Below are 13,646 nucleotides of genomic sequence, written 5' to 3'. Positions count from 1 at the left end.
GACAGAAGAAGTGCAGACAGAGTTCAGGCATTCCCCCAGCTCTGTTTCCAAGGGAATTGATTGATGGTGCCTGACAGTCTGGCTTCATGAACCACGGGCGAACGCAACAAACCGGGCTTCCAACGAATGCTGGTTCGTTGGCCATGGATCCTCACAAACTGCCGGATCACAAACAGACGATCAGGGAGTTTGTGGGTTTTTTTGGTTCGTAATGCAGTTCATGCCCATGTCTACTGGGGACTATATAACGTACTGAATAATATATCGCTTGCATCGTCCAGTGTAAGCTGTCTTGAGTTCCTACATGCTGAAAAGGCAATTAATATTTTAAATAAATAAATAATGAAAAATCGGATAGTTTTCTTCTTTTTCAATGTTGTCTGATTGCAAAAAGGTCCTGCAACCAATTCCAGATGCCTCAATTGTCAGCTAGCATTATGTAGGCAAAGTTAGCCAGAAGAAATAAAATGAAATTATCTAAGTGGGGCAGAAAAGTGAAGTGGGGGGAATAGAAGTTGTGAAATAATATGGAAGTTTACAAAAAAGTTACATGCATTGTAAAATTGGACACTTTATTCTTGTTCAGAGTGGGTTGGGTGGGAATAAAGAGGGACACGGGGAGCACATCCTTGATTTTGCCCAGGGCTCTTGAATCACTAAGACCCACTCCGTGCAATCCTGATAACTTTTAATATTCTAGAAATGCAAGCATTTTTTTCTTATACCACTAGAGAAGAATAAGGAAGTGTAAAGATTTCCTTGCTCCAGGTTAGTGAATTAATAGGAATCCTTGCAGTGTCAGAGGGTGAAGAGGTGGGTGGCTTTGCTCTGCAGGGAGAGGGCCAACATAAGGCTCTTCAACTGATTAAAGCATTGATTAAAGATATAAGCAGATAAGCATTGATTAAAGATATAAGCAGTAGATTTAGACAGCGGGTTGGAAAACTGTTGGAAGTCTGAGATAAAGGGGGGAGGGGAAAGGGTGGGGGAATATGGAAATGAGGGTATTAATAAAAAAAATTGTAATATTAAATTTCACTCACCCAATAAAAATCTTTAAAAAAAATATCACAGAGTACTATTTGCACCTTTAATATTAATTGTTTGTCTTCATAATCTTTTTGCTTAATAATTACAATTCAGTTCACTGCTGTGCTCCTTCAGACAATAATATTAACTACTTCAGATGGCATACAAATATCTGCAGTCTTAAAGAAGACATTATTATATAAATGTTGTTAACAGCTCGGTTTCAATACCCAATAGAAACATAGTGAGTTTGAATCAATATGAAACATACTTATTAAGTATTAAGGTCAGGAGGATTTGATTCCAGTGGCACCTTGGAGATTAGTACAATTTTTCAGGGTATAAGCTTTTGAGAGTCAAAGCTCGCTTCTTCAGATACCAAGAAGGTATCTTGTTCCTCTTTAACTGGGCTCTTTAACTGGGCTCCACTGGGCTCAAATCCTACTGTTTTACTAAGATCTGAATATCTTTTTAGAATTTAGGAGACCGATGGGCAGCCATTTGCAGATGGACAGAGGAACGTTGGTTTCTGCTACAAGATATTCTACGAAAATGGCAACAATTTACTGAAGAGCAGGTGAGCAACACTGGTAGGTAACAATTTATTGTTTGCTCACCATTTTTTTTGTTTGGTATTCATAAAGGCTTTTCCTGTTTTTAGGGTCTCTTCGATGTATGGCTTATGGAGAAGGAGGATGCTATGAACAATATTCATACCACTGATTTCAAAGATCAGAATGAAATGCTGGAAAATCTACAGAAGTTGGCTGTATGTTGTTTACAGAGCTTTTCTTTTTGTTAATTTCTCTTCTACTAAAAATTTCAGCTAATCATTGGCACAGCAATGACTAAACATTACTCAGTTAATGCAAACGACATAGGGCCCTATAGTGAGATATAAAGAATAACAGCAACAACAACACATCATTTATACAGTGGTTTATATCCTACTATTATTTTTTTGTTGATAAGAAGGGCCCGTTTTGCTCTCATCCTGTTTGTTAGTGTCACATATACCTCCACTTTGCCTCCCATCATGTTCATGATATTATCTGCCCCCCCCACCATCAGAATTTTTGAGGTGGGTCAGAGAGATACCTTGGTAAGGGAAGGCAGGAGACCCCTGTGCTGGAAGCTTAAAATATACAACGTATATTACACGTCAAAAACATCTCACTAATCTTTACAGGAAGTGTTACTATTGTCAAACTTCTGACAGGGATGAGAATTAAACCAGTAAGGTTGTTAGTAATTATTATATCGACTTATCAATTATTGACTTATTACTATCGCTGTCTATGTTGTCTACCCTGCCCTGCCCTGTAAGCCTTTGATGTGTTCATCACACAATCCTATCCCTCTCACTTTAGTTATAGGCCAGTACAAAAATAATGCATGTCAAACACTTCTACTCTGATAGCCTATAACAACTATGGTTCTTCTAAAATTGGGAGTGTCTCTATGAATGAAACTCAAGGCAGTGCAGTGCAGTCTCTATGAATGAAACACAAGGCAGTGCAGTTATCTTTTAGGCTAAAAATAAGACCAGCCCTACAGTCAGATGAATCCCAAGCCATACTTGTTATTCCCTACCTCACTGGTTACAATGCTTACTTGAAGAAGCAGTAGTGGTCAAAACTACCTCCCCAATATCTATGTCCTGCTGTTTTTAAAACAAAATTCAACTAGGGTAATAATTTCCTTATTCTATTAGTCACAACAAAATGGGCCAAATGGAATGTAGCTCTGAGCAAAACCAAATCAAATCTATAAAAAGACAAAGAAACAGACAGTATCATTAGGAAAGGCCTTTCCTGATGGTATGTCATGAAATACAATTTACTACCTTTAAGGAAATGACTTGAATTTCATACCCAGCTCCATGTAGAGGGCCAGCCCAGCTAGGGAAACATATGTTATAAAGACAGTAGGAAGTACTAAGTAAAAGACCTTTTCATTGTATTGTGTCATTTTAAAGATGATTATCTGTGCCCTGTATTATGGACATATAAAAATATCATTGTAGTCTTGAATTTATATCCATTTTTAACTAGGAAGTGTGCGGATTGATTGAACCTGGCACTTTTGAATGCAAAACATGTGCTTTGCCACTGAGCTATCTTAAATCTATAAAATGTGTTTGTAATTATAAGTTGTAATTATAAGTTGTTTCAGTAATGCTCACATAACCAGGGCTTAAATTATCAATTTTACTTTGAATAAAGCAAAAAGATTTTATATTTTAAAGATCTTGCCATTTGATTGCTCAAACTAATTAACAGGTACCTGACAGCTGGTTTAAAATTGCTGCTAAATGTCCCTGCTGATTCACACGGTGACTACAAATTTAATGTTCATTATAATATGTCACAACTGGAGATCAAAAACTGTGACCATCTGGCAGCATAACCTTAAGCATACGTTGCTCTCAATTCACAATGCCTAACCTTATAACCCAAGTAAATTTCTATGAACTAAAATGCACACACATCCAGTCCAATCCCCAAAGCTGTAGATCAACACAAGCTCTAGAAATGTGAAAAGGGCAAGCAGTGACAGAGCAGCTTGAAAAATAGTATCTGAGTTACCAAAACGAGTGTCGAAAAAGAATTCCAGAGGGCATTGCCCCCCACAGTCAGAAGAAAGAAGCAGACACAGTATTTGGAACTAAGGGCCACTTTATTAAACATAACAACAACAATAAACTGCAGCAAGGCCAACTGGCAGTACAGGTCAAGCCACGGGGTCCAACCAGGACCTCTGCCTTGACCTGCCTGGGCAAGCCCCGCTGCCCCGGGCTTGAGCCATTCGCAGAATGGCCTGGACCCGGCCGGCCAGGCAAAGGGTTCCCCCTCAAGTTCCTAAAGCCTCAGCCATACAGCGTGAGGGAAGGACTTGCACCCGGGGTTCCCTGTAGGCGGTCTAGACAGGTGGTGGCAGCCATGAAGCATGCCCTCCTTCCTGACAGACCCCTTTCCCCACCTATGGGGAATTGCCAAGGGGGTGCTCACCGGCCCGCTCCCTACTCCCCACCTTCTCCTGCCAACGCGGAAGGCCAAGCCTCTGCTTAGGCCCCCGTGCCCCACAGGTGGCCTAGTGCCAACCTGAGGCCTAGCCGCAGGTCATCTAAAAAGATGTTGTTACCTGCCGAAGACAGGTGAACCCCGTCAGACCTGTAAAGGTTGGCAGAAGTGGCCCGGATCCTAGGATGGAGGAGGAAAATTCCCAACCCCCCCGGCTAAAGCCTTCTGAATGGCCCTATTAGCCTGGCGCAAGGCCCGCGCCATGCCTTTAGGTTCGAGGGTCACCCTCCACAGCTGTCGAGGAAGCATCGCAGACCAGAATATAAAGGTACCAGGCCAACATGCCTTGATTACCCTGAAGTCCGCAATCACTTGCAGCGAAAGGGCCCGGCCCTTCAAAAGGCCGAGGTCATTTCCACCCAGGTGGATAAGAACAATATGCGGGGGAAGACCCCTCCGCCCCCTAAACAAAAGGGGCAATAACCCTGACCATCGGAGACCCCACCGGCCACACCATTCGATGACAGCACTGTCGCTGAGCCCAAGCTGAGATCCAATAGGGGACTTTCTGGCATGAACGGCTGCCCAGAACACCATATTGTGTCCCACAATGAGGATCCACTTCCATTCAGGACGCCTGGCCACACCTAAAGAAAAATCAATCAGTAGGAAATACACGCATCATCAACGGCCGTACATATGACTGATAGGCAGAAGAACGCCATCTACCCACCCTCTGAATAGCGTCACACGGGTACCCCATTGCAGCTGCAGTGGAGGCAGCCCCAATTCGAAAAGAATGGGTGCCAAACCGGACTCCATCTAAACCTAAGCGCTGTAAAGCTCTACTGGTCACCGACCAGAATTGGTACCTCGTCAATGGGGCAAGATCCTCGTGGCGGAAAAGCAACCCAGGGCCTTCGCCACGCACAGCCAAATAGCGCCGAAGGGCCTTTACGGGGCACAAACCTTTTTCAGTACATGGCCCCAAAATAAGCTCCGACCCCCATCCCTTCTGATCTGTTTTGGACCGCCTAATCTTTATAGTCACTTTCCCACCAAGAAACATCATATCCTGTACCTGAAGGGCACGGCCGGAGTCATCCAGCCTTGATTGGGCGACCAGCTCGCTCACCCTCAGAGCCCCGAAAAATGCAGTAAGCGCAGCCGCATGAAAAAGCCGTGTTTCAAACTCAGAAACACAAACCACTCCCTAGACTGCTTGCAAACCCCTAAGGATTGCAGGGGAGATAGGTTGTCTCAGATCTCTGGGAGCAGCAGACTCCCTAGCCCAGCCTTCAAGCATTTTTCTTAGCTGGAAATCACCAGTGAAGTCAGCGACTCCCCGCGCCTTGCTGACAAATGCCAAGGCAGCGAGCTGGACCTAGCCTAATGGACCTAGCCGCCATTCCCCGCTCACGTTGAGCAACGCAGAAGCGTAACAGATGCTCGACCGGGATAGGCCAGTGTTGCTGCAACCCTACCCGGACCCAAAAGTCCCGCAACTGTCCTACCACATGTCCATACGATTTCCGCGTGCTGGGAGCAATGGCCAACAAAATAGCCCTGTTCACTTCTGACTCCCAAGCCGCCACACCTCTGGGGGCATTCTGCAGGGAAACCTGTTGGCACCGGGGGCTAGCTGCCGAAAGCAGTCCATCTGTTGGCGAGACAAAGCATCCTCCAGACAGTTGTCAACGCCAGGTACATGTCTAGCTCTAAACAATATGTTGAGTTGAAGGCACCTCAACGTAAATGCCCTAACTAACTGCATCACCCTAGCCGACCTAGAAGTAAGGGAATTAACTACTTGAACCACTGCCATGTTATCGCACCAGAAGTGCACCACATGGTTGGACAGTTCTGGGCCCCAAACAAAAATGGCCAGCAGGATGGGAAAAAACTCCAGGAACATAAGGTCCTTACCTAAACCCATAGCCATCCATTCACGTGGCCAACGGTCAGCACACCAGTGGCCCAGAAAATAAACACCAAAGCCTATGGTCCCCGCTGCATCAGAGGCAACCTGTAGGCCATAGCCCATCAGTAGGTCTTCCCTCCAGAAGGTAACCCCATTAAAGGACCCTAGGAACTCGTGCCAGGTTTCAATATCGGCTTGCATACCCTTACTAATCCGGAGCCGGTGGTGAGGCGCACGGAGAGATGCCATCACATCACACAACCTGCGCAAAAAAGGCTGCCCAGGGGCAACTGCCCTGCACGCAAAGTTCAAGTAGCCTACGAGCTGCTGCAACTCCAGCAGGGAAACCTTCCTTTTGCCCCTAATCTCTTCCAGACGAGCCCTAAGTCTGAGCACCTTGTCCTCAGGCAGGCGAAAAGTCTGGTGGACAGCATCAATCTCAATGCCCAAGAAGGTTAATACTTGGGCGGGGCCCTCAGTTTTCTCCTCCGCCAATGGAACACCCAGCTCCATCGCAAGGGATTGGAAGCCCGCCAACAGCCTGGCACACTGGGCAGTGCCCGCCGGTCCCACGAACAAAAAATCGAGGTAATGCGTCGTGTCGCGGCAGTGAAGCTGGCGGCGCAGTTCCCATTCTAAAAACGAACTAAAACGCTCAAAAGCTGAGCATGAAATTGAGCAGCCCATAGGCAGGGCACGATCCATGTAGAATCCACCCTTAAAGCAAAAACCAAGCAGTTCAAAATCGTTTGGGTGTACAGGGAGAAGGCAGAAAGCAGACTTAATGTCGCATTTCGCCATCTCAGCTCCCTGCCCACACCTGCGTACCACTTTGACCGCCTGGTCAAAAGAGGTGTAACGCACGGAGCAAAGATCCCCTGGGATAAAATCATTCACGGAAGCTCCCTTGGGAAATGACAAGTGGTGAATCAAACGAAATTCACCAGCGGCTTTTTTGGGGACTACCCCCAATGGAGAGACCCTAAGGCACGGTACGGGTGGCACGGTAAACGGACCGAGCACCCGGCCCTCAACACATTCTTTCCTGATTTTAGCACGAACAACCTCCTCCATACCGACTACTGAACGCAAATTGTCAGACATGAAGGGGGCCCTAACCCCTTGAAACTGTATTCTAAAGCCAAACTTAAAGCTTCAAACAAATACAAGGCATCCTGCCGCTTCGGATAGCCCTTCAACAAGTTCTCAAGCACTTTCACCTTTACTGGGTTGGGGCCCTTGACCAGTAAACTGCTGGGATCCCCCACCACCTGACCTCCGCCCCCCACCGCCAGGTTTAGCTCTAGGACAGGATGTGTAGGAGTGGGGGCCCGAGCACGATGGGCACTCTTGTTTATACTTACATGCCCTACGATTACACACTCCCTTGGACGTAAAGTCCCAGCAGGGCAACTGGGGTTGAACCTGTTGCCCCACCTGGGAGCGGGTAGAAGACGTCGCCTGACGGCGATGTATCAGGTGGCCACTATCGGCCCTATCGCCTGAGTTTGGCTTTGCTGGGGACATGACCTGCAGCCATAGCTGCTGGTGAATCTGATCCCACGGCAACTGAGGGTGGAGTGCAGCACGCATCCTAAATTCTTCGTCATACTGCAACCAAGCAGCACCAACGAAGTCAGTATACCCACGATAAATTATGTTCAAGTACTGAAAAAGAGAGACAGCCCGTAAAGGCTGAGCTCTCCCAAGTATGCTTGCATAAATTAGGAAACCTGGCAGCCAATTGTGCCAGTTGCGGTCCACCTTCCTCCTCTTAATTTTTTCTTTATCCCGTTCGTCCAAGTCTTCCTTGTCCTTCTTCTCCAGTTCCCTGAAGAGAAGGCTGAAGACATCGATGTACTCCCCCTTCACTATCTTATCCATAGTCGCCTGGGTAAGATGATCACCTAAAGGAAGTGCCGTGTCACCGTAAGGCAAGGCACGGTAAGGCACCATTCCATAAGGGGACAGACTGTACTGGGGGAATCCCCAAGGAGAAAAAGGTGTAAACTGCCCCATCGCTGCTTGGGTTCTAGGATGCTGCACCTCCCCAGCCCCCCAAGCTAACTGAGGATAACTCCCCTCTGCTGTACTACTGGCATTACCAGGAGCCGGCACCGACCACCCTGGATAACCAGCTGTGGGCTGAGTAGAAGTGCTAAGTGTGTGTGTAGGTGGAGTAAGACCTAGAGACCCGGAGGCAGCGGCCTGACCCCAGGGTCCCCATGGCCATGTGTATGCCTGCATAGGCAGGGGCGACTTACCCTCCATGCCGGCAGGCTGCACAGCCACAGCCACTTGCTCCCCGTTGCCGTGCTCAGCCGGTTCCACCTCAGCCACCACAACAGCTGCAGGAGAGTCGACTTCCGCTTCTCGGCTGGGTCCGGCTCCATCCGCCCCCACTGCAGACTCAAGGGCAGAAATACGTTTTAAAATTTTGGTCCTAAAAGCCACCTTGGAAGCAGCCCTAACTGGCCTGGAACACTTCTGCATATCTACAGCACCCGCTGCACCACCTCTAGCCTTCTCCAGGGCCTCAAGGCGTTTTAAAATTTTGAAGTGGAAGTTTTCTTCCCCCTCATCCTCTGAAGAAGAAACAGATGGACAAGCCCTCTTGGGGGGCTGTTTCTTGGCAGGCTGCTTGCCCTTGCCTGGGCCTTTCCCTTTCCCGGAAGCCATGCCCGCTGCTATGCAACTGGTGCATACCTTAACCAACTGGGCACCACCCACAATAGCCCCAAGCTGTAAGCCAAAGGCAAGAACAGCAAGAGTGGAGGGTTGGGTGGGAAGGCCAATCAAGACCGCACCACCAATAACTAGCACCTTAAAAAGGGGGGGAGGGGGTAACTAATAAGGCCGACAGAAAATGGCGTCCCTGTTATTCAAACTGCGTCACCCGTCCATGAAAATGGTGGCTGCGACACAAAATGGCGGCCGTGGCACAGCAAGCCAGAGGGAGGGAGGGGGCACGCCAAGGAGCAGCTACACCCCCGGGTAGAATGAAGGGGGCTTCGCCCCGATCTGACCCCCCCCCTGCCTAGCCAAGGCCAAGAATCCTCCAGCCTAGAAGGGCGGGCACTAATACCTGAACAAACCCTGCCGCCGAAATCCGGCGGTGACTCCCGGGCCACGCCACTCGTCAGGCCCGCGTCATGCAGCTGGCGCAGTCATCCAAAAAGCAAGGCTCGACGCCAGCCGCCTCTCCAGGCCAAAGCGGTGTCTCCCGGGCCACAAGGTCCCTTGGGCCCGCGCTGTGCCAGCAACGAGAACCTCCCTGGAAAAGCCGCGGAGCCGCACCGACGCTCCAGGCCAAAGCGGAGTACCACGCCGCCGGGAAAGCGGCCGCTCTAAAGCACAGAGCACCGCTGGCCCCTTTTCCCTCCACGGATCACTGGGAGCGCGCAAAGCACGTCCATCCCGGCCGATCGCGTGGAAGGGACTGAGGCTGGAGGGCGGAGACGCCTTCTAAGGCACGTGTCTCCGCCCCAGCCAAAAGACCCGGATGCCCGGGCAACTGCTCTGCCTCCCTCTCCTGCCGCAGGGGCAAACTCCGGCACCCAGCTAAGCTGCGGTGCAGCAGCTGGGTAAGTGCCAGATTCTTTGGACTTAAATATTTTCTTCTTGGCACAGAGTTCTTTTCAGATGTTATTGTATTCCACTCATTTTCATTTACAGCTCAGTTATCCCTAATGGTTTAGAAAAATACAAAATCTAGCACCACCTAAGCCCTTGTTCAACAATGTACCAGACTTGGTCAGGTCTTGCTAGTGAGCAGTTGATTTACCACAAGAATCCGAAAGGCAGTTATAAGCATGTCCAAACTCTATGGTGGAAATTTTTGCTGGTATCATTAACATATAAGCTGATGGTCAAATTACTCTTTCCAGATTGGTTAGAGATTGCAAAACAAAATAAAATGGCACATGTAACAAAACAGGTTGTGCAACCATTTAGTTCTGTCCATGGAGATTTAACCAGCCAGCCCAGAACTCAAGACCCTAGGTTCTAATGAGGAATACATCTTTCCACCTTTATTCCATTTCCTTTTCCCAGGAGTAGTCTTAGCCATGGGGCATTCAGGGCAGCTGAGTGGGCTCCCAATAACCCACAATCATGCCCCTCCCCAAACTGAGGAGGAAAGAAGAAGAGCCTTCAGGGCATAAGCAGGTGGGTGGCCTCTGGTTGGCTTAGCAGTGATGCATGTGCCTGCATCGCCCCTTTCTGGGTCTGAGGCAGGCAAGCAGCAGCAGTTGGCTTGGCAGCCACCAGGTGCACCTGCCCCCAGCTTCTTCAGGGTTAGGGCAGCCATCAACTCAGTCACTACTAGGCACACCTGCCAAGTTTGCATATGGCAAGGGCCACTCCTTTGAGCTGGGGTCACTGAGGTCATGGTGCATGTAGGGGGGAGGTGGCCATGATTCTGAAGCCTCATCCTGGACTTTTGCCCAGGGCCCTAGAATCACTAAGTTCACCCCTGCCCTCTCTGTAGACCCAGATGTCTTTTACTACTGCCGTACCATGTTACAGATATTCTTGTTTAGACTTCAGGATGCTGGGCTCTATCTGGAGGATTCATCTTCCAACTGAGAACCAAAGGCTTTCCTTGCCTGGACAAAAGGGAATGTCCACTGTTAGAGGAATTCAAATCCAGGCAGGAGCATGCTTACTTTCTCTGTGTACCTTGGGAAACATGGAGTATTAGGGTTTTATGTGGGTGCAGATAGAACTCATAATACCAAATTGTAAAAAGAACAAAAATGACTTGCCATAAGAACCATTGATTATAAAAGAAAAAAAGTGAACAAAATCGCCTTACTACTACTAGCAAAGGAAATATAAATAGATTCTTCTCTTCCTAGGTCTAGAACTTACCAACTATGATAGTGAGTTAAGGGGTAAATATTAAAATTACCAGATTTGTCTTTCATCATTTTTGTGCTGATTCTTTCTACAACTTCTCATGAAGCTGTTCAAGCTATTCCAAATTTTAGGTATGCAAAGGATTAAGGCCTGGCTCCCATATTTTATTTAGATGTATTTATGTCAAATGTATGTACTATATTCACCATCAGGATGATACCTCAAGTGATATACAGCCTGGTTAAAACAAAAAAAAAACCAAAACAGAAAACTTAAATCAAATTTTAAACCAATATCAAAACCATAAAAAGCACATTTTTTAAAAAGGCCAAAGAAATGTCAACATGAGTTCCAGCAGGGGAAAAAGCAATTCCAACTGCTATCAGCCAGTGTAAAAGTCTTTCAGCATAATCCAATTTAAACGAAATTCTGGAAAGCCAGCAGAGAATGTCCAGATATTCCTCTGCCAGCAGTGTTCCAGAGTTAACCACCACAAGAAGGTATGCCCTTGTGCCTTTGTGGTTCTCAGTGCAGATCTGATGGTATGTTCAGGTATATGCAGCAGGAGGTACCTCCTAAGATATGCAGATCCAGCACTATGAAGAACTTTAGAGTCTCTCTTCACAGCACTCGGTCTGGAAACCAACAGGAAGTCAGATGAGACACACTGGTGAAAAGTACACTGGCCACTACAATAATTTTAGGATTAATTAGGAGCATAGGATTCATGAGAAATCATGTGGTGCTAGGGTAATTCATGTCGAGAACATGCTGAACCATGTTAAACCATGTGGACAATGTACCCTGGAATAATTGCTTCTGTCTTTCCTGGATTAAAGTTTCAACTTGTTAAAATCCTTATATAGCCCATAATGACCTTAAAAGTATTTGGATAGAGGTTTGAATCACTTGCTGCTGAATTTGAACTTTGGCTGCTACTAACAATGTTACTTCTATAGCCTAATAATACTCAAATGTAGGAGGAAGTTTATGTAATGTACTGGATTATTAGTTTTGATCTTCGCAAATTATGGGGAGAAATATAAAAACTGCATGGAGGAATAAACAGTTACTTAGAACTTTAGCTCTGGCTCTGATTTAACATGAAAGTTATTAGATGCATCTAAACTGCCTTGACTGTGTATCTGTTAGAGGTCTGTAGCTTAGAAGGTTTCATGAAAACAAATTCCATAGAACCCATTTTTCTAATTATAAACATTTCTGGCTATAAATACTTCTTCAGACCAAATATTATACTTGTTGTTACTAAACAGATTTCTTATATAAAATGCATGCATATCTTGAATTGTGTTTTGTAATGTCTTGGTTCCTATTTAGTAGGTATTCAGACAAACCTACCCAAACAACTAATATCCCTTATTATATTAGGGGAAATTACACTGTATTGTTCATCTGTATTAACATTTAAAAGTTAGTTTCACTTGTCTTTTAAATCTCTTTTGGGACCTAATTAGTTAAAAGGTCATGTAATAAAATCTGCTTTAGCGTTTTCTTCTTTGCATGTAGATTGCCAACGCACTTGCATTAACTTATTTTTAATATTCACATTTTTAATATTCACATTTTTAATATTCACATTTTTTCATCTTCCTTAAAATATTACTATGCTATCTTCATCAGACTGACACACACATATAAAGGTGTGTGTCTTCATCAGATTGCATCAGTTTAACTACATTTCTCTCTATTCCAGAGAGTCTGCTCTCCAGTCCTAATCTCAAACCTTATTGCTTCAAGAGAGATATCTATTGTTTAGGAGCCAAAAATGCTTCCTTTCTACAAACATGCTCATTTCCATTATGTAATGGTTTTACCAGCTCTTTCCCAATCTATGATGCACCAGATGCACTCTTTGTTAACTAATAGTCTATTTTGTGGATGACTTCTTTTGTTTTAACAGATCTTGAAAGGAGAACTGGAGATCAAGAGAAAGACAATGGATAGACTGATCTCACTCAGCCAGGACCTCCTTTCAGCTGCAAAAAATAAAACCCTGTCTCAGAAGCTGGAAGGTTGGCTGGAAAATGTTGCCCAGCTCTGGGAGAGCCTTGTGCAGAAGCTAGAAAGCAGTTCTAAACAGGTTTGTCATAACTATTACTTTGACAGTTCATTACAATTAAGTCATATGCTGGTGAAGTGCATGAAGTGGTATTGGTGTAGTTTGGCATACAGTTTGAAAAGATTATCATTCTAAGTTTATTTTCAGCATGGCCTTCTTCACTTGGAGAAAAGTGGTTAGAGCAATAGAGCTCAGAGAATAAGAATACTTTTTAAAAAATGTTACAGCATATGGGCATCCTTTTCTGAGGAGTCCTGATTAGATATGGGCACGAACCAAAAAAATTTAATGAACTGGTGGTTTGTAGTTCGGTGCCAACGAACCCGAACCAGCAAACCACAACCAACTTTTCCCATTGCCGAACCAATTCGTGGTTCGTGGGCGTCAGAACGGCCCCCGTTGGAATTAGAGAGCCCATATTCCCGGGGAGTGTTTAACAAGCTCTCCTCCAGCCATTAACCAAGTTTGGTCAAGATTGCAATAGGGATCCAAGCTCCAATTAAACTCTCTCTGTCTCTCTCCCCAAAGGCTAGCAAGTAGCAAGCAACAGCTCTGTCACACTCCACTGCTTGCTGAAAGTGAAACCCAGCTTGGGAGCCCACTGCTTTTTATAAGCTGAGGTCCCATTGAGCAACACAGGTGGTCTGTGGTTGGCCATCAGAGCTGCATATCAGGGTTTGCAGGGATGAGATTGGAGTGCCCATGGCTACAGAACACCCCCTCCCCCTCCCTC

The 13,646-nt window shown here is 46.1% G+C and overlaps 1 protein-coding gene across 1 annotated transcript in view; it reads left to right on the top strand.

Annotated features, from left to right (window-relative positions):
- The window catches only part of DMD (dystrophin), a 2,144,806-nt gene that overhangs the window by 883,504 nt on the left and 1,247,656 nt on the right, over nucleotides 1-13,646 (top strand). Inside the window, exons 13-15 of the mRNA XM_054973282.1 lie at nucleotides 1,505-1,606; nucleotides 1,691-1,798; nucleotides 12,755-12,934. Of these exons, the coding sequence (XP_054829257.1) occupies nucleotides 1,505-1,606; nucleotides 1,691-1,798; nucleotides 12,755-12,934 (390 nt within the window). The remainder of the gene's footprint in view (nucleotides 1-1,504; nucleotides 1,607-1,690; nucleotides 1,799-12,754; nucleotides 12,935-13,646) is intronic.

Source organism: Eublepharis macularius, chromosome 3 (assembly GCF_028583425.1).
Source record: "Eublepharis macularius isolate TG4126 chromosome 3, MPM_Emac_v1.0, whole genome shotgun sequence".
Taxonomy (NCBI): domain Eukaryota; kingdom Metazoa; phylum Chordata; class Lepidosauria; order Squamata; family Eublepharidae; genus Eublepharis; species Eublepharis macularius.
The sequence above is the reverse complement of the archived record's forward strand: the minus strand, read 5'-3'. Positions and strand labels throughout refer to the sequence as shown.